This window comes from Cygnus olor, chromosome 2, assembly GCF_009769625.2.
Source record: "Cygnus olor isolate bCygOlo1 chromosome 2, bCygOlo1.pri.v2, whole genome shotgun sequence".
In the NCBI taxonomy this organism is placed as follows: domain Eukaryota; kingdom Metazoa; phylum Chordata; class Aves; order Anseriformes; family Anatidae; genus Cygnus; species Cygnus olor.
The window spans coordinates 139,908,231-139,932,715 of record NC_049170.1 but is presented as its reverse complement, the minus strand read 5'-3'; the positions used below and the strand labels follow the sequence as shown (position 1 = coordinate 139,932,715).

Genomic DNA, 24,485 nt, shown 5'->3' with positions numbered 1-24,485 from the left:
AAACCTGGAGTTTTAACTTAAAGCATTTTCAAAGATGCTAGAGCTTTTAGAGTATTCTCAGTTAAAGAAATAGGAAATAGCATTGAAAGCTATCTAAAACCAAGGAACTTGTAAGCATTATCATTCAGTGTGCAGAGTCATTTATCTGCACAGCATCGGGTGCACCACCGCTTTCCTAGCAGGGCTTCCTGTCCTACCACAATAAGAGTGGCAGGAGTTGCTCATAGGTGTTTGGAATGAAATCTCCTAGTGCCTCAATCCTCTGGAGAAATACACTCTACTATGCAAGAGGAGCATAATCCATAAGCATGTGTTTTTAGCACAGAGGCTAAAAAATTTTGAAATCATAAATGCCTGCCTGGTTAGGTTCCTTTCTTGGTGAATGTCTCTTAACTGCAGGAAGGGGTAAGTAACAGCACAAAAGAGCAATTAAGTCAGACTAGCCCAGCTCCCCAGATTAAGGATGCAGACAACAGTTTAAAACTCTGTTCAATTTTAAGCAAGAGAACTTGACAAAATTAAATTTATTCCTACAAGATCCAGTAGGTAAAATAGCACAGAGCGACAACGATAAAGATTTTAAATACATGAAACTAAAGAAAAAAGTAAAGGCAGCGTGTTTCAAGCAAAAATGAAAACTGGATACAATGGCATTTAAACTAGGAAATAGGAACATCTTTAAAACAATCAATAATAAATGAGAAATGGAAACAGTAAATAGAAGAGGTTAAAAATTATACAAAGTTACAAGAAGAGGTAAGATCCTTACAAAAACAAATTTTGAGATGAAAATTATCTTTATTATTTGATTTTTTTTATCATAGAACTTAACTTACTGTTCTACCTACCTAGGCTGACTACTCTTTGAAGCAGAATTGTCTGTTTCTAGCACAGTATTTACTGTCTTAATAACTTTTAATATCTTCTTATTTACCTTCAGCTTTTTATATTCACCAGTGTACCACTACTCCTGAAATTTTAAAACAGACTATAAACAAGGCCCATGACATTTCAAGAGACTGCTTAGAAATAGTGCCATTTTGAATATTAATTCCTTATAATCTTCACTATGCAGTACCCATAATTTAGTCATTTGGTGATGTAGTATTATCTGTAGTGTTCTCCTCAAAGACACACAGTGAAGCATGAGATAAAAGGCAATAAATATAAGATAGAACCTGGGAAATTCAGACTAGGTGTAGGAAATCCTTGTTTTGTTTTTAATCAAGAGAGTGATGAAGCACAGGAAGAGTTTGCTCAAAGTAGCTGCTGAATCTCCATCCTTGAAGATTCAAACTTGACTGGACAAGAACCTCAGAAAACTAATGTAATTCAAAATTCTTTGAGCAAGAAGTTGGGTGAGACACCTTCAGAAGTCCTTTCCAACCCAACGATTATTCATCAATAGTCTGTCCTCACTCATTAAGAAAATCTAGCTATATTAGCCTTTTTAAATAGCTTTCAACTACATACTATACACCTGCATATATTTAAACATTCTGCTTAGCCATCAATATGAATCTTTCCCACTTTTATCTCTTTTCCAGAAATAATGACTAGCATAATTTATTCAATGTCCTGACTATTTTTATGCTACTCTAACATGGTGTTCCAGTCTGTCTAAATTGTAAGTGATAATTATATATATAAAATTTTAACTATTAACACCTCTTCATATTGTGAATTATGTTCTAATCTACTTTTTCCACTCAGTAGTTTTCACCTAAAATACAAGGATCTTTAGAACATTTAAGAGGAATAAAACCATAATGCATAAGAAGTCAATATAAGAAGAAAAGTAAAGACGACAATATACAAACCAGTAAAAGAGAAGACCCAGAAATAACAAATCTAAAAGACAGAAGCAAACTCTCACTGTAACACTGATATGTATTTAAGAGAAGACAGCTTAAGAGCTTTGAGACAGTTTTTCTAATAACTACTCTTGCATCACTAGGTTCTAACATTAGAAACTATTGGCTCATAAATATTGATCTGGTAACACTCTTCTGTTCCATCACACTTTCATTTTGCCAAATCTTAATATGTGTTCAAGAGTTTCCAAAAGCTTAACTTTACTTGAAAACAAATTAACTTTAATCACAGAAAAGATAAAGTAAATGCTAAATACCTCCTAAGAATGTAAGCAAGGAGAACAGAACAATTCATATTTCCTACAAACTCAGTCAATATTTGTGAAAATTGTGGCAGATAAGTCATTTTCATGTATCAGTAGAGAAGTCTCTTCTCTCTTAGCTTAAAAGATATTCCAAAGTACAAGCACTGCTTAGGTAATGATTAAAATAATACATATTTACTCATTTATAAACTATATACTCAAAGGAGATGTAAGATAATTCTCAGAAATTAACAGCATAGGAAGAGCTTTAAACACTTCAACATATCAGTGTAAATTTTCCAGTGCAAAGCAGCAATTCCAGAAATTGGTGGCTTTGGAGGCAGTTCTGACTACATTCTGTCATTCACACTGTAATGTGTGAATCCCAACAGATCAACAAGACTTGATTCAGACAGAATCTACCTATATGGAGCAACTTTCAGGATGAAGTGTCTCTTTTCAGAAACAGGCAATGAAATTTAAAGAAATGTGAAATTCAAGACAAACAATTACCCTTTACTAGACACCTAGGACTACCGCCATCTTCTCAGCTGCTTCCCCCAGCATTGATGCACAGCATTTGAGTTCACACCAGTACAACATAAGGAGTGATATGACTGACGATATGAGAGACAGTCCAGTCAGTCATTTCTATAGCAAAGATATTAAAGAAATTATCCCATCCAGTTCTCAAAGAACAAATGCTTAAAAAGCAACAAATTGGTCAGATTTCGGCAATATTTATTCGGTTCCATGTGAAAATGCAAGTACATTTTAATATCAGTTTTGCGAGAAAAGGCCTTACCTCCATGAATATTTAGACACAGAAATGTGAGTAAAATGACTGGAATTTCCTTCCATATTCAGAAGAAATCTAGCATTGTCAATATCTACACCTTACCCTTTAAAAAAAATGTTAGAAGGTGAATCTGGCATTTGACTGGGTGAGCCAAAGCCACTGTTCAAGAAAGTATTTTTTCACCGTAAGTGCAAAAATATCAGTTTGCCTAATATTATCAGTTCTTCATTGTGTCAGGATCATAATAACCTCTAAGGTTTTTGAAAGCTTTAAAACAGAGTGAAGAGTTGAAATATGCCTAGCCTCTGTTGAAATTGAGGCTATCATCTGCTCTTTAATGAGATTCAAAACAGCCACCAAGTGAAAATAGCCTAAAATAATAAAGCGAGTAACAAAAATAGTTTCTGCAGTTATCACTTGAAAGACACGATAATATCCACAAAGCTTCTATTAGAATCACAGATTTTATTTTTTTTTCTGAAGAATCGAGAGAACCTGAGGTGTCAGTACAGAAATGCTGCAGCTGGGTATCACTATTGCTACATATAAGTTTGCATGAGAAGCTTACAGGCTGGAAAGGAGCAATGTCTCCTGGTTAAAAATGATTGCTGTGCAAGCCTTTCATCTCAGTACCAACTGAAGTAACGAGAACCGCATTTTGCTGGGACAGCATGCTGCTTCCATACTGCCCAGGCACAGAGAGGGCCAGCGGCCTAGCCAGGGCCAGGAGCAGGGCACAAAGGGTGATTTCAGCCAGGCCATGCCCCCACCAACAGAGCAGTGTCGCACAGTCCCCACACGAGGAGAACAGGGTAATCCCAACAGGGCCGTGGTGATGAGGCAGAACCAAGGCCAGCCAGGAGGCCAAGCCTACAGACGCAGGTCAGCAGCGGCACAGACCAGCCATGGCGCCAAGGGAATGACCAAGGCCAAGTGCCTAAGCCATAAGCAGCTCCAAACAGGGTGTGGAGGCCCCCACAGGGCTCCTTCTCCCACAGCTTTCCCTGGGCTGATCCCAGGCTACAGCTGGGCCACATCAGAGCTGCCCTCGAGCACAGGCAGCGAAACACTGCTGGGGGTGAGGGACGGGGAGGGAATTGTGCTAAGGACCATGAGGTATATGGCTGAACTGTAGTCCCGCTAAATTGGGGTATAACTTTGGAAAGCTGCTCACCTCAAATTAAATGGAGTTGATCATTGTTTAGAGATGTTTTAACAATCATGGATGTGGCACTGTTGTTTTCAGATAACCATGACCAGAGTTCAGGTGTGCTGTAGGTCTTTAGCATATCTGATAATATGAACTCTATTCTACTCATGGAGAGACTGGGATGTGAAATTCAACCCAGTTAGAAGGACAACTTTTACAGTCTCCATTTGTGAATTTTAAACTTTTAAATAGGAAACTGTCTTTGGAAAAACTCAGCAGCTTCCTTTCCTTTCTTTCCGAGACACATGCACTAAGATTCTCCAGAAGGGTGAATACAGTTGTACATTACCAGATTCTACAGGTGTTACATGGCCTAAACTGAAGGAAAAAATATATATATATATATAACCTAGAGTTTAGAGAAATCCTTTCCATCAAGTCAGTAATGTCACATGTCTTTTCTAGAGAAACACAGAATCGAACCGTGTCTCTTAAGGATCAGCTTATTTGTATGCGATTGCAAATCACTGAGTTTATTCCAAATCCTAGTGACCTGGAAATCCTGACTGTGACAGACTAATTATTTGGTGCCTGTCAATTGTCAACAGAATGAAATGGATTACACGTTGTGGCTGCATATGGATGGTCCACACTGTACATCCTGCAGTTGGAAATGCACTCAACAAAGAAGGGAAAAGAACTTGATGGTTCTCTGAAAATCAGACATAACCCAAGAAATAATCAAAATGCAATTTTTTGACAGAACCAGAGGGAACTGAGGGAATTTTCCTATATATACCCTGTGTAGTTCATACAGAGATGTTAGGCCCTAGAAAGCAACTGAAAATCTCTTATTTTCGATGTTCAAAGACAAAGAGAGAAGAATGTTTCAGCGGGTGTAACTGATAGTAGATTGCTGAACATCCTTAAAGCAGGTATACACCATACTTCAAATTAAGTTTTCACACAAGCACTGTTTTCTTCCTCTAGGAATGGAATGTTGATTTACTGAACTGGCATTCTGAGCTGTTGAAAATTATATTTACTGCACACAAGTTTTATCTATCTGAAGGCAGTAGATGTCAAACATTTTAACATATAAATTTCTCAGCTGCATAAATCTCATTCTGCTGTCTACTGCCTCACTCTCCGTATTTTCCTGTATAAATCAGTATACGATTAAGAACGAATAGCAGTGTTATCTTGTGTATCAGTGGTACCTATACCACTACAAATTACTGTTATGTGATTTATTATTTGAGAAACACAATTGCAATCAATCTGAAATTGTTCATAATCATAAGAGATGCCAGTTTAAGCTCCCTTATTCCCACAAAATTTAAACTCCCCATCCTGGCTGAATACTCCTATTCCTAAGGTCATAAGCAGGAGCACAGAAGCAGCAGTACCATCATTATCGATTTTATCTGTTTGATCTAGAAGGAACTTCCACATAATGATCATTTTTGTACAAAATGGACTTAATTTTAATGCAAGCGTATGAATTAGCTATGTAAGCTAAAGGTATCAACTTTAGTGAGGGTAAGTGATGTCTGTTACATTTACTAAAATTCCTTCAAGGAGTCACTGAGTAAGTGATACCTGCTGATATAGCTGAGTTTGGCCTCTGGGATTTTAAAGAATATCAGTGGCCATGAAATAGGAATAAATTATTCCGTGAGAAAACTTTATTAGTTTAAGACAAAAAGAAAAGAACATAAATAAATGGTCAGGGCTTTTTAAGGGAGAGGTATCACCAGTGAAGCCTCACAGAGAATCTCTCTAGAGATGCTCTGTCCAGCATATTCATAAGTGATCAAGAACAGAAAGGAATGAGAGCCAGAAAAGTTTATTTACCACACTAAGTTATCCAGAGTAGTAGAAAAATACCAACTGAGAAGAGTTGCTGAACAGACTTGTAATACTGAAAGCAGAAGTGGGCTTGCAGAAAGACAGATTTAGGTTAGACTAAGAAAAACTTTCTAAGCAGTGGACCTAAGAGGGTATGGAAGAATCTCACTGGAAACCTGTCAAGAGACAGTAGAGAAATATCGGCCAAGTTCAGATCCATCCTGAGGAAGATTCCTTCCAACTCAAACCATTCTATGATTCTAAATGATGTCTCAGAACATCTCATTAGAAGAAGCCTTCCTCCTAATGCTTTTATTCTTTGACTCTAACTATTTAGACATTATGAATCCAAGAAACTGTCTCAATTGTATTTTATAATCAGATGAAATCAGTACAGGAATTATTATATCTCTGATTAATGGTAACACAATTTAGTTATAAAAAGCAATAATAATGTGATCTTACTCAAGACAAAAGGTTCTATACAAATTTTAAAATTACGTTAACAAAATTTGGTCATATCAAGGCAGTTTGACAGATTTACACAATCTCAGTTACTTTAATCATCAGCAAGTAGCAGGTTCTTTTCTACCCCGTCAATCAAAACCTGAGTCCATTATTTAAGCCTCCTTTTCAATCTTGGACAAAAAATACATAACGTTGTCACCTGCCTTCCAAGCGATTAAGATAATATTTGCAGTTTGCATGGTATTTGCAATGACTATTACAAGAAGAAACTGATTTATGGAAATAAATGATACTGACAAATGATTACATTAATAAATAAATGATTGTATTGATTTACAGAAGATGTTGCAACAAAAGGCTAGCATAAGAAGTCCTGAGTAGTCAAGAATATTCTACAAATATCTGTCTGAAACTGAGAAAGATATGTGATGTCAACATTTTATCTAAAACACTAAAACTTCTTTCAGAACTTAAGTTTTCTGATTACCTCTGTTCTACTGAATGTTTTATTCTACGACCAAACTTCTTAAAAATTCAACTTGCTGTTTTACCTGTTGTTGTACAATAAAAACCAGTATACTAGCTGAAGCTCCATACTGTTAGTGCATTGCATTTTTACTAAGAATATTTTAATGTAATACACTTACATGTGTATATATATGTGCATATGTTTAATAGATAAACATTTTAAAAGTCCTTAACATACTGTATATACTATTCTAACACTCATTTTACGATAATCTTGTACAGAGGATTCTGGGCAAGCATAACATTAAAAAAAAACCTTGCTCTAATTTGCAATAGTCACAGTGTCTCAACATTAGCATCACTAGCTCACTAGCTATACCTCCTGGTCTCCAATACAGAAACTCAGTCCTCTATTCAAAGAATTGTACTTGCATGAGTCTTACAGTAGAAATGTGGCATGTGTTAATGTAAAGGACACAGTCACAAATCCATCTGCAAATGGAAATTATTTGAAATGAGGACAGATGTCTCAGAAGACCCTAAAGTAGACATCATTTCATCCTTAAAGGAAATCTATTTCAGTAGCTATGTGATTAGGATGCATAAGCAATGAATAAAAGATACTGCGGTTAGAAGCTTATTACTAAACTTTTGTAAGTCCATACCTTATTTGACCGTAAAGACACTCTTCCTCCACAGCGTGCACAGAATTTAGTTTGGCAATATGAACAGTTATGGCCACAGCCATCAGCAAATTTTGTTTTGTGGCAGATGCCACAAGTTGGGGCATCACCCTTCTGCTCCTGCTGCTGCTGTGATTCTTCGCCCATCTTCTTCACTTGCTCCTTATACATTTCAAACTGCTGATGTAATTTTCTGCCAAAGAAAAGAGATCATTAACAGTTGGGTATTTTTCTTTTTATTTAGGCCCACAAATACTTCACAATCACTAAACGACAATCAACTTCAGAACACAAATCAGAGAGAAATACATGTAATTTATAATATTCCAGAAGTGTAACCTTTAAGAACTACTTCTTCTCCAACTGAACTAAACTCTAGGAGGTAGCCCAACACTAGTAACATGCAGCACACAGTTCATCTGTTACAAAGACAAGTAATTTGCTTTGGGATGTGACCAAGCTGCAAGCTGCAAATACAACAGTAGGAAACATGAAGTGAGTGATTCATAATCCCATGGTACTAGATGATAAACTGGTTAATAGCAGGAAAAAAATCTCATTTATTTTTCCAAGTGCACTTTCACCTAGTTCCACCAGACACATGCAAGTATCTTATCTTAATACACCTTATCTTCATTTATCCAGCAACACTGGATATTGCCAATATTGCACAGATTAATTATTCTAAAATGCTTTATCAATCATTTATCAAGCAATGGGTGCAACCGCAAGCCCATAACAAGATATGTCAACTTAGCAACTAACTATCCATTATTTAAGCTATTCATATCATTACATAGTGACCACCACCTCATGCCACGTCACGGTAGAGGACTACCTTGGGTGTAAAAACTAGGGACAATATTTTAAGACACACACATACACACACAGAAATCCCACACGTTCTACCTTCCATTTCCAGTGGACTAGGAGCGCATTCATATTCAGCTACCAAGTTCATATTGCAATGATTCCTTCAGGCATGCTACTTCACTGATTTTCTGATCCCGTAATAATCAAATCTCTATATATGATAGCTATGTTGTCTCACTACAATAAAAGTTACAGACTCATTTCATGTTTTATAATAGATTTTTTTAAAACCCTTATTTCTAAAGGTAAAAAATGACATGGGAAATTTAATTTTCATTGTAAAATTTCAGTTTCCTGTGGTTGCTGAAAAAGGCTGGAAAATGTGACATAGTATAAGATATTGAATCACAAAGAGAAAGCAAGAAGAACTTCAACTTCTCTTTTATTTTTATCCCTGTGATTTAAAGGGGTCTGACCCATGATCTTTAGTAGGGAATGATTCTTAGTGGGGAATTCTACTCACCTAATTTTGCTAATTGAGACTGTAAATTTCAGCAACCTAAGAATTACTAATCTAGTCTAAGCACTTTATCTACTATCCTGGACAGACACGAGCACAACCAAAAAAATGAAGCATTTCCTATGAAACATTAAAATGGTATAGTAAGCCAAAAAAAAAAAAGTGCAAGAGATTTATTTTTCTTAGAATTAGTTTTCCAGAGATTCTTGAGATTACTTTTTTTTTTAATATATATACATACATATGTATGAAGTCTAACATTGCACAGAGAGTAAGAAAGCTGGGAGACCAGCTTCTTTAATACAGAAATATATATTTTATACAGTTCAGCTATAAATTAATGATACAAAATGGCTTCATCAGAAGAGTCAGAGGCTCTTACCAAGACAGACATTAGCTCACTCAGTCAGTTTAAAATTACTTCAAACAGTATTTATTTACTACGGTTCCCCACACATACGGCAATAACTGTTGGTATTTGCTTGAGTACTTTCAGGAAAACTCCCCTAAAAATATAATTTGTGTTATACCACAGAGGAGCCATAGGATTTAAGAGGCAGCTCCCACCCTCTGTCAGGCAAGGCAGGAGGTAGGCCTCTGCTGTGCAGCAATAGGACGTCTCCTGCTCTCAGCCTCCACTGGCCTTTTCCCAGAGAGAAAGCAGGTTTGCTTCATGCGACTTATGCCTCATCTTTCTAATCTACCAGCTCTTGTCACTTGAGTTCAGTTTTGAGTCCACACACTGCCCTCAGACCGCAGCAGTCCCTTGTGCGCTGCCAGGAGCTCTGGCCTGAGGCAGAGCAGAGAGGGCCCACTGCTCCCCCGGCCCCACAGGAGGGACATGGGGACACCGCAGGAGGGACGTGGGGACACTGCCCGAGGGACATGGGGACACCATGGGAGGGACGTGGGGACACCGCTGCCCTGGCAGGAGCCTGAGGGGTCAGGGGCAAGGGGCTTCCTCCGCCTGCTCTCCGGGTCCAGGAGTTCGCTGCTGACTGTTCTGTGTTGAATGAGGCAGGACACAAGTCACTAGTAAGAAAGAGCTGGATGAAGTTGAGAACAACATTTCGTTCTGGAAATCTGGCACATTTCATCATTTTACACTGACAGCACTATACAACGGGTAGTTGGCAGTCTGGCCCATGTCCATCAATAACACATGCAATCCCCGAGACCTTGCTTGCTGTTTAATTTTGCCAAACATTGTGTTCTTCATTTAATGCATATTATCTATGCTGAACTTCAAGTTTATTTTAGGTTGCATTTAGTTTTGTGGCTTCCTTTTAATCTACAGCCTTTGTTTTTATGATTATTTTCTTACCAGTCTCACTGATGCATAAAAAGCACAAGCCTTTTGCCAATTCCTAAGCCTCATGTACTGAAATAATTTCACTTTTGTTTCCTCTTGGGCACAAGCATCTATGCAAAGGTCACTGTAACTTTTGCCTCAAAGTATAAACTTTTCAAGGTTACTTTACAGAGAAATTTTCTAAAATCCTCATTCTAGTAGCAAATATTTTTTCTGCCAAAATAGTTCATTATTACATCATTTTCTGTTTCAAGAGAAGTATTACACATTTTGACAGCTGTTGGAAAAAATTAAACACAGAAGACAAAAGTCTATTAAATAATCAGTCTACACACAGTATGCATTCTACTTACTGAGCAGAACCACTTGGAATGAATATGCATACTTGAAACAAAATTAAAAAAAAAAAACTTTCTATGGAATATAATAATCATTTCTTAACATCTAGGTTACAAGGGTTTAAGCCAAAAAAAAAAGAAGTAATAACATGAAGTGATAAAAAGAATAATTCAGTACTTGAAGAACATTTTGTAAAAATTGTGTAACATTACAGAAAACGTAACAAATAAAATCCCATTTTGGTCAAGTTGTCTGCATTCACATCTCCACTCAGAACGCTGCTGCCTCTGAGGGCTCAGGAGCTCAGCCACCAGGGGACCAAAAGCAACCAGTATCAAGCCTCCCATTTCCAGTCCCTGCACTCCCAGGAGGTCCTCTGCTAATGCGAGGGGCCCAAGATCCATGCTGTGAGTCTTAAAAACCATGTTCTGCAGATTACCTGCATATCAGGCCAAAATGCCTCTCCATAATACAAATCTTATTATTAGACATGCTAAGGTTTCTGTTTGTAAACCCAAATAATTACACTGAGCGACACAGTAAAAAAATATTTAAGTGGAAAACTTAGCAATGGGTATCTATAACCCTTACCTATGTGTATTTGGACGATGGCCTCAATAGCACCGTCACACACCATCTGTTTGTCCTGATGCAAAATCTCTCTCCTTTTCCACATTGTTTCCAAAAAAATACAAGAATGTACTTAAACTACTGTTGTAGTTTTAGAGGGAAAGGAGAGGCTGGTAGTAGTCTATGCATTAATGATGATGGAAAGTTAAGGTGGAAAACTGACTTTTAAGTTCTGGTCATTTTCATCGCCTGTGAGAATGAGTTCCCTGAATCACACTCATATCTGCTGGAAGTTACACTGGTGAAGTTCATGAGGCTTATATCACTAGTCAAGACTTGCATACTATAAAACTGTATCTGAGATAGCTGCATAGAGTACATTTGAGTATTAATGCAACCATTTGTAAAAACTGTCAAGGTCAAAAAGGTGTTTGTTTTGTTTTGTTTTCTGGAAAGGAGTTCATTTAATTCTGCTTATCCTTGGTTCCCCACACCCTTCTGGCAATGAGAAATGCAGTATCAACCAAAGAGCAGGAATCCACGGGCCTCTCATGAACCATGAGCTACTGCCAAAGGTAAATAAGAAAAGCAAGTTCAGTCATCTGACTTCTGTTATTACAATGCAGAAGTTGTTTTGTCCTGTCCTCCAGAAGTGTCCACAGATTTTGCAGTATTTTATCCCCCCCAAAAAAATCCTTAATACTGACAGGAAGCTCCAAAGCTACTGCTGCCTTAGAAAAGTTCACTTCAACGGTTCTGAAATTTCCAAAGCTGAGTACCCAGGGTGTAGAAGGCAGACAGCAGCCACTTCTCAGATCCTGGCTACAGTTCTCTCAAAGTTTTGTCATTATTTTTTTCCCACTGATTGAAGCCTGTGCCTCATTTCCGATTCCCAGGCACAGAGCATGGATGTGGCTGGAATCCAGACTTCAAAAAGGGTTTGTTCACTCTCAGTTCTGCCAAGTCCCTTCATTCAACCATTTTTTCAGCACAGTGGCAGCAACCACCCGTTAACAGATACATCATTTTTCCCTCTACAGTATCAAACACTTAAAGCTTTCTACTTTTACAATAGTGCTAGCGAACCTGCCACTAAGCACACCCACTTCTTATCTGAATGGATATTATTCTTATGCATGTAATCCCATGTGTTAGGGACAACTGACAAAAGACCTCACATGTATTTTCAGCACTATGTAAGGAAATGGGCAGCAAAACTTTGAGTTTATGCCTTCATACCGGCGTGTGGAGGCTATAAAGAAGTAACTTTAAAAAGAAAACTATCTTCAGAAATGCAAAAGAGAGCTTTCCTGAATCGTAAAATGTCGGTTTTGCCAGTATATGGCTGAAATGAGAAAGGAGACCACATAAAACTCCTTTTCATAAGATCATGATTCTACTTTAAGTCCAACAGATAAAGACAAATTATTAAGCAATGGAAGACTCAAGCCCAATTTCATAACAGAACCTCCCATCAAATTCTGCTTAAAATTAATGAGTTATCACACAGAGGCTGATAACACAACTACAGTTTCAATGTCACCCATAATCCAGAGTTTTGAGCTTTTGTACCACTGAAAATGAAATCCTGTCTGAAACTAGATGCCAGCAGTGATCTCTACAACATTCACTTAACCCACAGCACTTTAACTTTCTGTCAAAATGAACTTTCCACTGTCTCATTAAGCTGATGTACAATTTTAATTGTCTGGTTTCCTCAAATGAACAATAATTAACTATTTTCTACTGTCAGCAGGTTTAACTTCAGAGCTAACTACCGCAGTGATATTTCTAAGCTTCAGCTTTACCTAAAACAAATTCTACTGAAAAATATTTAGAGAATGCAAGTTGAAAAAGGTTAAAAACCACAACTGTGCAGTAAAATGCTACTTTTTAATCTATGCTGGTGGGAACTTAGTACAAGCCACTCTTAAAAGTAAAAGATATGGACAAGAGGAGGTCTTCAAGCTGCTCCATATCCATTCTCTCTTTGTCATTTATTAGGGCTTTTTGCAAAGGCGACCAGTTTGCACTATTCCATGTTCTCTGCTTATTTGACGTCCCTCACCAAACAGCAAATATTCCTCATTGCTCTGTTCTTATGTCATAATGAATTAATCTTGCATGATCATAAATGTGCTTGCAACTACAGACAAAGTCACATCATTGAATCTAGTTTATTTATTAAGAAACTCAATTAGAAAAAAAAAAGAAAAAAAGACAAGCAAAGATGAGGGGGAAAAAACAACTCCGTTTTAACAACTTAGTAGGATAAGACTGAATAGATCGACAGGCTGGTGAGACTGAAAGTCTAACTGTAACTGGAAGGATTACAAGGATTACTCTACCTGTCCCTTTTTTTTTTTCTTTCTTTTTTTCTGTTTTTTTTTTTTATTATTATTATTTTTTATAATGCTCAGTATTGAATAAAACTGCATCCTTTGTTTAATAACTGTTTATTAGCAGCAGTGAGGCTGCTCTTTACTGGCAAGGTAGCATTGAACAACAGAATTCTAGGTACAATAGGCTTGCACAAGGCTACAAGAAAAAGTAAACATGGAGAAGATTAACATATGGCCAACTAAAGGCTGATCCAATTAATCTTACGATATTTCTGTGTGGGTTTAATGACAGCACGATAAAGCCAGACAATATGTACATAAAGGAAAAAAGAAAGGAACTCCTGGTTGTGCCCGTTAGTTCCAGGTTTCCTTAAAAAACACTAACACTTGCTTCTTCCTTTTCTGTAGCAGACAGTTCAAGCTAATTGCAAGACTGAATTAGGAAGTGATATCTTCGTGACTGTCTTTTTATTTGTTAAAATTAATCTGCAACTGAATTTTTAAATGTATTTTCACAATCTGTACTATATAAAAAGCTATAAAGTCCCAATTAAGGTTTAAAGAGGCAGAATATAGTAACACATCCAACTCATTCTAGCTAAATTTTTTATTCTTTCCCCATTAAAACGTCTTTGCTATTCTTCTAATGAATTTTGCCAGCTACTTCTATACCTTCTCCACCTACACTGGAAATATCACTAGGACTGCTTTTTTAATGCATCCAGCAGGTAAAGTAAATCCACATTGTTGCATACAATAGAGGTAGTTTTCCAAATACTCTTTTTCCTACCATGTGACAAGGCTGGCCCTTCCCAGGTAATTTTAGGTGTCCTTCAAAGTAAGATTAACCATGCCAGCTGTAACAGGCAAAGGTAATCTTCCAGTGCCTGACTAATAATAGGAAACTCTCCAAGTTCATTCCACAACTGCATTGCCTCAATTAAAAATACTTTATCTCCAGCTCCATGGACTTTGTCCCTGTGTTTGCATTCCCCACTATCCCACAGGAGCAGCTCTGGTAAAGTGCTGAAACTGTAAGTACTAATCCACAGCTGACAGGGAAGATCAGGAGCCAGTAGTTGGACTTTGAGTAAAAGCAGGCTGCCAGGAAGTGCGTGTGGCAGAGCACAGGAACAGGCTCTTTAAAGATGGTCATTTGTACTGTCATTTAATTTATATTCAAGCCCAGTAAAAGAAAACTCAATTAGAAATTACAGATATACAGATGATTATTGTCAAATGTTGTTTTTTGGTTGTTGTTTGTGTGTTTTGTTGTGTGTTTTTTTAACTAGTTTGTTATGAAGCAAGGTGTAAACAGCTACCCATATGTATATGCCATACACATCCAGATACTTTCAACCTCATCTGGTCAATTTCAAACAAATCTGATGGGAAAGAACAATTGCCTGAAAGAAATTCGGGTTACAAATTTGGAAAAATAGCCATACTGATAGAAGAGCACTTTTGGAACTGTTTAGTCAAGGGGGAAAAATGCATCATGAGCTCAAGCTTTACTGAATATTGGAAAGGATACAGGATTTCTCATTTGAGAGAGCGACCTGATAGATGATACTATTTGAATCTTCAGCTATGCTGACAGCATAACAACATCACAAATTGCAGCTGATAAGCACCTTGTGTTAAGTGGTAGTGGAGTTCTCAGTAGCAGTGCACAGGAGCAATGGGTCTTTCCAACCACATGAAGTTTAACAAAAGCAAGTGCCGGGTCCTGCACCTGGGACGGGGCAACCCTGGCTATACGTACAGACTGGGCAATGAGACGCTGGAGAGCAGCCCTGCAGAGAGGGATCTGGGGGTTGTGGTTGACAGCAAGTTGAATATGAGCCAGCAGTGTGCCCTGGCAGCCAGGAGGGCCAGCCGTATCCTGGGGTGCATCAAGTACGGCATTGCTAGTCGGTCGAGGGAAGTGATTGTCCAGCTCTGCTCTGCGCTGGTGCGGCCTCACCTCGAGTACTGTGTTCAGTTCTGGGAACCACAGTACAAAAAGGACATTAAACTGTTGGAGAGTGTCCAGAGGAGGGCGACGAAGATGGTGAAGGGCCTAGAGGGTAAGACATATGAGGAGCAGCTGAGGTCACTGGGCCTGTTCAGCCTGGAGAAGAGGAGGCTGAGGGGGGACCTCATCGCAGTATACAACTTCCTCGTGAGAGGGAGTGGAGAGGCAGGTGACCTATTCTCTGTTATCACCAGTGACAGGACCCATGGGAACGGTGTGAAGCTGAGGCAGGGGAAGTTTAGCCTGGACATCAGGAAGAGGTTCTTCACTGAGAGGGTGGTCGCACACTGGAACAGGCTCTCCAGTGAAGTAGTCACTGCACCAAGCCTGTCTGAATTTAAGAAGCGATTGGACTGTGCACTTAGTCACATGGTCTAAACTTTTGGGCAGACCTGTGCGGTGCCAGGAGTTGGACTTGATGATCCTTATGGGTCCCTTCCAACTCGGGATATTCTATGATTCTATGATTTCAGCATTCAGTCTCCTACTGATGCTGACCAGCGTCTGTCCTTAATTTCTACAGAGAACACTCAAAGGACAGGACAAATCCATAGCATGCGTATCACTGTAAAATAGGCTCATCAAACTTTTGGTGGGATGTAGCATCACACACGTTTAGAATCCAGACACTCCCCACTGTCACCACGTGCGGTGGTCTAGGTACTAGGAAACTCCAGGTGGACACCAAAGTTTCTCAGACCGCTATATCAATCAGCCACAACAATCCTCGCTGTGAAAGGCTGTACGTATTAGCTCTAGTTCCAAACCACTTGTTTGGAAAGGAGAGTTAGAGCTCCCTGCTAAGCAGAAGGGAAATAATATTTTAAAGATGATTTTTTAACAGAAAACTACTTTAAAATTAGGATTGTTTTGTAGTTACTGCAACATCCCTATGAGGTTTATGCAAAAATTAAGATTTATTTAGATGCAAAGTTGACACATGTACAGACATATGCAGACTTTTATCCCCTATGCAACAATTCTCACCCGAAATTTAGATCACCAAGTACACTTGGCTGAGGCTCTCAGAAAAATAATCCTTTTACAGTCTATTTTTATACCATCACTCTACATTTTACATTTAAAAACCATGCAGATTTTTGTAACTGTTGTTGCATTTTTCTTCCTGATTCACTCAATGGAAATGTTTTGTAACAGAGACCTCGTATCAGTCTAAAATTATTAGAAATAGTGCTGCATGTTGGCTATTTCTGATTTTTTTCAGACACTTTGTGTTAGGTAACCAAATAAATATCAGTTGTAAACAATCTTGTCCACATTTATATACTTTTTTAAATCTCACCTCCTGTCACTGAATAAGTTCGGCAGTCATCACAAATTTCACTTTAAATAAAGGGGCTGAATATCAGATGCATTATTAGACCCTTATTTCTTAAAGAACAGCCTCATTATTAAAAATTACACAAAATACCATTCTATTCAAATAATTCACCCACAAAAAAAAGTTTCCCAATTTATCATACATTTGCCTGGTTTTCATAAATCATACTGTTATTTACTTTACACATTTCCTTTTAAGGGATACAGGGTTTACCAAACGTACCTTAAATATGCTAATTCAGTGGCTGACTATTAAGTGCACTACAACATTATTACATTTACAAAGGGCATTTTCAGCAGAGATAATATTTCTCACAGTCACTCAGGTTACTTTATTTGCATCATCAGTAAACTTACGAAAAGAAGCCATTAACTTCATGCCTGTAGTTTTAAAAATGCCCCAAAAAACGAATTTACTGTGTTGAACTTTTTTGTAATCTTTACTATGAAAGGCAAAATTATTTTTTCATTAGACGATTACACTCAAAACCTAAATAAATACATGCCAAATAATAGGTCAGACTGTCTTGGCTCCGACATGTAACACCTCCAGACATTACAGTATCATGATTAGAGTGAGTTCATTCCACATTGTTTACAACATTCATGAGCAGCTTCAATTATTAAGCAGGCCCTATCTTTTTACCTCTGCGACAGGATTGTTCCTATCTTGACGATTTTCCTTTTTTAACGAACAGGAAATAAATTTGAGCAATGTTAAGGAAGGTAGTATATGCAAGCCTCAGTTGTGTTTACTGTAGTGTTAGCTCATCTTCATCTATGTAAACTACACCAACGTGCTTGATGCTGAATTATCACCACCATAGATATTGTAATAGGTGGTAGTAATTAATTATGGTGGATCTGGGGTTTGTATGGTTTATGAATATCAGTATTCTTACTGTAAAAGGATCACCAGTGAAGCCACCGTGCTAGCAGCACTACACGGGGAGATCCTGTTGAAATACCTCTCCCATTTTCAGGAGAATGTCATTTTCCATATTGTTCATGTTTTAAAAGTAACAGGAAGTAGGGCCAAAACACATCAATTACCTTCACCAGGTTAGTATAACATCTTCTAGAAACAAAGTGAAGAAATGTTTCCTGACACTGAAATTCAAATATAAAAATAATTACGATTTTTCAGGTGCAAGTAGCTCACAAAGGGAGAGGGATGCTCTTGCCTCAGGAGAGATTATTATGAGTGCGTGAACATGGCGTGTAACAATTTTCCCCATGTTAATTGTATCTAAAGCCAGGCTGCCATACCTTCCCTTTAGTCAAAAAGTTCACTAAACTCAACACTTGACTGAACTAAAACATAATGATAATTAGGTTAACACATTATTTCTCCATTTTAGGTAAACACTATTTGATAATAACTGAAAAGATAAAGAGATTTGTGCCCCAGAAACAGTATAAACAGTAGTTAATCTAACACTATTCCTAAAAGATAACGTTTGACTTTTCTAAATAATCAGGGCTGTGCAAAACCAGTCCCCTCCCCCCACAAAAAAATATGTGTGACAGAAAAGATCAAAATTCAATCCTATATTTATATCATTTATTCTCTTAATTAAAGCTTATTAATTAATCATTAAGGTCTGAGCCCTGTTGGGCATAAACGAGGGCTGTAAGACAACAGTACTGAGCCACCAGTAGGCCTGCTGATCATGCTTTGCTGTTCATAACCCAGTGGAGTGGAAGTGTGGGGTAAGAGCAGGCCCTGAAAACCAGAAGAGGCAAGAAGGACACCGTGACACTCACAGGCCAGGAACCAGCCCAGAGACAGCTCTGTGAAATTTGCTTTTCCTGTAACACTTAAACGCTATTCTCTGCCAAGATTGTGATCTCAGTTCATTAAAGCCTTTTCCTGGAGTACTTCTGTTTGGAAAAACAGTAAATAGAAGCAGATTCTACTCACATTTGTTTTAGCATAATTGCACTTAAGTCAAACAAGCCCTAGTTCTGTTCTTCATCAATCCGCTTCCTGTGTAACAGTTCTCATACTCAAGCACTGTATTTCTCCATCTTGCTGGGCAGGGCTCATAGGTTACTATATAGACTACTGTACCATATACGTGATCCTGTAAGTTGCTGAGAAATCTTTTTGTTTAAATAGTAAGATGCACAGATCTGAACCGATCAGTTCAGCCAGCTCAGAGTCACTGCAAATCAGACCTGGCAGGCTCTGGCAGACCTTACTCCATCTCGTTGTTCTCCCTTTGCCCCTTCCCACTGAGTTATCTTCAACTGTCATGGTACTTCAACAAATCTACTATCATAAATTAAAGATACCGTTGATAATCTGCAATACATTTAGCAGAAAAATTATCAATTATCCTTCCTACAGCAAAACAAGGTCAATTCCACCTGAAGAGTCTAAGTCCACACATTTGAAAACGATCACCATTCTTATTTTAGATAAGCCCTTTGCATCCAGGATTGACCAGGTCCATGGACACTAACATTCAAATGCTCAGTATCAACACTGATAAATGTCCATTTCTTCTTTGTGCTAATGCAACTGACCCGTTACAAAACAGATCTTTGTAACTATGTTTCCAGCATTGGAAGCAGTATCCTTCTTTAAATATGGCCACCCAAAAAAAAGTCGATTATATATACATCTCCCTTTCGTCTTTCTGTTGGCAGAGAGGCAAAGGCGCTGCCTATGACATAACTGCCAATACCTGAACAAATCACCATCTAAAAAGCTGAGCATAGCAGACAAAAGTTTTTATCCTGGGATTATCGTGACTCATCAGTACATGTTTAACCAAAGAAACAGTATTTATTTAGTGTACATAGGTAATTAATATTGACATAGTTAAGGAGTATACACAATGGAGTCATAAATTCAATAGTAAACCTTTTAGAGAATAGTTTCCAAGAGTACAGATAGCAGAACGTTTTCTTAAAAGATTCATTAAGGATAATATAAAGAGAAGAATGCAGTGCCATCATTATGTATGACGAGACATGGCTGGAATAAATCTGTTAACTCAAATACACACTCAATGTTGAAACAGGCAACATTCTGCTGTTTCAGAGGTCATCCGTTAATCAGATTTTTGTCATACAAATGTTGTGGTTTTCACCCTGTTGGTGAACACCATAGTAGACACAAGAAAATATGTTCTGCCCTTAGGCACGTAACTGGGAGACGGGGGGTCCCCAACTGTTCCAAAACTGCTTTCTGACACGGTTCTGTATCCACGGGCAAAGCAGACCTGCGCTGGGCAGGCTGTGTTCCTGCTGACAGCACTCACGTTCTCTTTCCACTGAATATCCTTGCACTGAATCAAGAACATCCCCTTCCTAAAAGAAAACTATCCTTAGTATTCAGCTGTGGAAGCATGGAATACACAAATGGATGTAAAGCTTACTAAAGGATAAGAAGGGGTGACATGTAGAAGGCATAACTGGAATTACTGGCAAGTTGAAATCACAGAATCATGATTGTGACAGACCAAAATTCCCAATAGCATACAATAAAAACTGGGTTTTTGTTTCTGTGAGACTGCCTTTTTGCCCTATGACAATCTTCACCGTCTGTTAATGTTATTCATAGATGAGACTTTGTACCCAGTAGTGCTCATCCTCACCCCAGGCTTCTGATCGACTCACCCTGGCACCATCTGTCTATGTTTGTTCTGAGTCCAAGATACTCCAGGAGCCACATCACTATGAATTTACTTCAACTTTCTCTCTATACAGATCATAATCAGAAAAACATCTTTAGGAAGAGATAAGTGAATTTCCTTCTTCTGTAAAATCAATAGTGCTGTTACTATGATCACAGAAGGCCAGCCAAGAGAGCACATGCAAAAGCAAATGGGGATGATTATATTGAAAAATTAGAAAGATCCACTCATCTACAAAATAAAGGGCTGTTTGCTGATTTCATTGATACAAATGTTTGGAGGACCATGCTCTTTTTGGACTGTAACTGAGATATTCTGGATACCCACTCGGTCAACCTCAAATCTCTAGAAGCAGACTAGAGCAGGAACTACCATCATGACACAACAAGCTGCGCCTGGTGATGAAGGACAACCATCTCACCTAGTGTGTCTTTCCTGGGCAAATGTGGCAGAGCTCCACATCCTACAGTCAGCCTTTCTAAACCACTCCGTTCCTTTCCTGCCGTAAATAAGGGAGGACAAATTGACACTTCTTCCCTCTAGTCAAACTGCCCCTCCAGACCTTTTAGAACAAGGAACAAATACTTCATTTTATTTATATCTAACAAACTGGCCAAACACATAAAAGCATAGAACAGAGAATAAACTCTTCTAAAGCCAAACACAACACTGGTTCACAGCTATCAGTTACACAGAAATGGTATTGAAAGGAGTTGTTAGTTTAGAAGCACGTAACCAACATTTGAACTTTCTCCAGGAAAGCTCTGCAGCTGGGAAGCCTAATTGTATTTCCAGTGTGCCTAATTGTGTTTCCTGACTCCAGGGGACAGGAATTCCCCAGATACTGATGACTGACAGGCCTGGTTCTGCTTTCGACCTGCAAGTAAGCAAAAATACCCAGTTATGTGAAACTTAGCATGAAAATCAACCACTGTTTCCCCTGGTATCATTAGCAGCTGGAAGTGCTCGATACTTCACAGTAGCACTCAGCACTACCTGCACCCGGGTCATTTGCAGAAGTCATTTGCACAGGTGTAAAGTGCCCTCAGTATGTGCATTCAGTAACAAACATTAAGATGTAGGGCTTAAACCACACAGCCAGACTTTGTGAAGCACCAAACATCTTCCAGTGCCAACAAAACCAGGTGGAGTTAAAAGGTACCCAACATTTCTAGTGCTACTGTCACTAACGTAGAGTGTTTTAAAACCTACTTTCTTGTTCTGATATTGTTTATTGGTTCATGAACCTGATTCTTTTTTCAGAATTTTATGCAACCTTTTGAGGATAGTTACACAGTTATGATGTTAGAATTGATTCATCCATGACGATTAAATCTTTCCCTTCTACTGAATATTTAACCAACATCGTTCATGGTGTGCTTTTCACATCTTAAGATCAATCATACATGATAGAAAGAGCAAATTGTGTTTATTGCTTTAAGAACAAGCTGCACCTTTGGCGCAAAAAAAAAAAAATATTCAGAATCCTTTGTGTCTCAAATTAGCATTCATTAAAACTACCCTTTTGAAAGCCTTTTTATGACACCAATCACTGCTTATTTAAGAGGACTGATACAATTGATAGTTTTAAAACTTCGGTATAGACAGATTATAAAACTTGGTCTGATTTAAGTCATTATTGAAAATACTATAACCACTACTATCTGGTCTTGTAGCAGGATCGAAAGTTCTTAACCAACTTATCGTTATGCCTTCAGATCATACACCAAAGACAGTCCGGATGTACCATACAGATCTCTCCTCTAAGTTTCAGGCTGTGATTCTGTCTATGCAGAAATGCTGTGCAATTGCTGAGCTCCCAAACTTTCCTTCAGTTTCAGGCACAGGTAGTGCAAGTTCCATATGATAAATTTTTTGTTCTATATTCCCAATGGGAATAATGAATCAGCAACAAAAACTTAATGGAGGACAAAGAATAACTTAAGGCATGCCATGTGACGTAGATAATGTAAATCCCGCTGAAATTCAGGCTTTGGTATTTGTTATGTTCCCAAGGAGAATCATGAACCTGGCCACTATTCATCAGTGATTCCTGTATTCTTTATTTTCTGCCCAAGTATCAAATCACAAATTCTCCCAGCATGAAGAGGAATCCAAGAGTAGCAAAAAGCTTACAGTATTTTGTGTCAACCTGTAAGTAACACATAAGAAGCAGAAGACATTCTCTTTTTCTTTTTTTGTGCTTAGTCTCTGACAAGTTGTCTCCAGGAATGTGACTAAAAGATTATTTTAAGAAAATAGCAGCTTTATAAGAAAGCTAAGAATATCTTGATTATGACAATATTTCTTTGTTAAGAAATGGTTAACAAAAAGATAATTTTCTAACTGTGGATTTTCCTCAAATCTGAGGCTAATAAAGATATGTATCATGAATGTTTATTTAAAAATTAAGACATAATCCATGAAAAATATTCTCTATTTTGGGTATTGAATACTCACTCCTGAATAAAACTCCAGATGTTTCTATAGCATAAATCTGTTTTTGCAACACTTAATAATTGCCTACATTTCCATATATGCTCTTTTCTGAGATTGAGTCTGCCCTTTGTGAAATTGAAGCCTTTTTAAATATTTCCAGAGAGTTTTAGTCAGACTACTTCAGCAAAACCAGCCACTCTTTTACCAGCCCTGACAGATACAAAAGAGGACATAAAGGAGTAGGTATCCGTAATGGAATGAAAATTGCATGGGAACACAGAAGCATATTAGAGGAGGAAAATAAAAATGTAAGTGATGGATATTCACTTGTTTCAAATGTGCGCGAGGCAATTTGCTCACTTAGCATCAGAGATGAGCAGGATAGGCCATATACTGACGGCCACATTTAAACATGTTGTTACACATATAAATGATCATTTGCAGTCTAAAATGGTCATGAACATTTGGGAAAGTAAGGTTCCAATTTTATTTGGCAAGTCAAAAACATTTTGTTCTGTTTGGGGATCATGATAAAAACAGATGTCTTGGAACTAGCAATATTCCAAGTATAATAAGGTTCACACCACTTCTACCCACAAAAGGTAGTTTTCTCTGTCATTTTCAAGGAAAAAGATTTTAAATTATTAAGAATAATGCATAGCCAGTAGAGTGCAGCAGCTGAGATACAATCCTCTCTAGAAGGTTTGACCTTCCTAAGATTTGGTACACATCATATATACTGAACTTGCTTTATGACCTTTACCATCAGTTATTTAGAGAACAAAATGCCAAATCTTCTTTGAAAAAAATGAAAATATCCATTATGGTTATACTCAGTGCCAAAATAAGTGGATAGCTTCCACATCTTGCAAGAATCCCTTTTGCCACTGTCACGAAGGCAGGTGCCATTGGAGACTGGGCTCGGTGACTCAGCTGCATGCTTAACATGCTTCCCTCTTATTATAGTGAGATTACCACTCCTGTCTTGTTTCAGTCAAGCTTAAGCCAGCATTTTCTAAATGTATTTGCTTATCTCATTCAGACAACCTGTCATCCCTCTAGGGGTACTGTCCATTTCTTTTGGAAAGCAGCTCAAAGCAGGATGTTGTCAGCATATTAGTAGCACCACAGACCATGAGATCCAAAAACTCTGAGAAATTCCAAAAAATATGAGAGAAAATCTTCTCATATAAAGCTTTCTGGAGCTGCTTTACTTATGTTACAAAATACTGCAGTCTGTGCGGCCTAGGTAGCAATGGGTTTATTTAAACCTTATGCATATACATACGGAAACATTCTGTTCTTAGTCATACTAATTTTTTTATTATTATTATTGTGCAGAACACAAAATAGCTTGAGATTTTAGTACGCTATTTAGCTAACATAGCTTCATTTCAGCTCTACTTTATTTAAAAGTACAATTATTTTCCTTTCTTATTATTTATCTATTATCTTATTAGAGTGAAGTATATACATTGGGATTATCCGATTTGGGGGGAGGAGGGGTGTCACTTTTTCTTTGCCCATAATGGTAACTGCTGACCAACTAAATATTTTTGGTTTTGTTCTTCTCTTTCTATTTGCAAGACCATTTCTCCTTTTAACCC

At 37.8% G+C, this 24,485-nt stretch overlaps 1 protein-coding gene across 16 annotated transcripts in view; it reads right to left on the bottom strand.

The window, feature by feature from the left end:
* The window catches only part of RIMS2 (regulating synaptic membrane exocytosis 2), a 468,287-nt gene that overhangs the window by 377,801 nt on the left and 66,001 nt on the right, over positions 1–24,485 (bottom strand). For all 16 annotated transcript variants that reach the window (XM_040546640.1, XM_040546641.1, XM_040546661.1 and 13 more), the window contains one exon: positions 7,521–7,731. In XM_040546640.1, the coding sequence (XP_040402574.1) occupies positions 7,521–7,731 (211 nt within the window). The remainder of the gene's footprint in view (positions 1–7,520; positions 7,732–24,485) is intronic.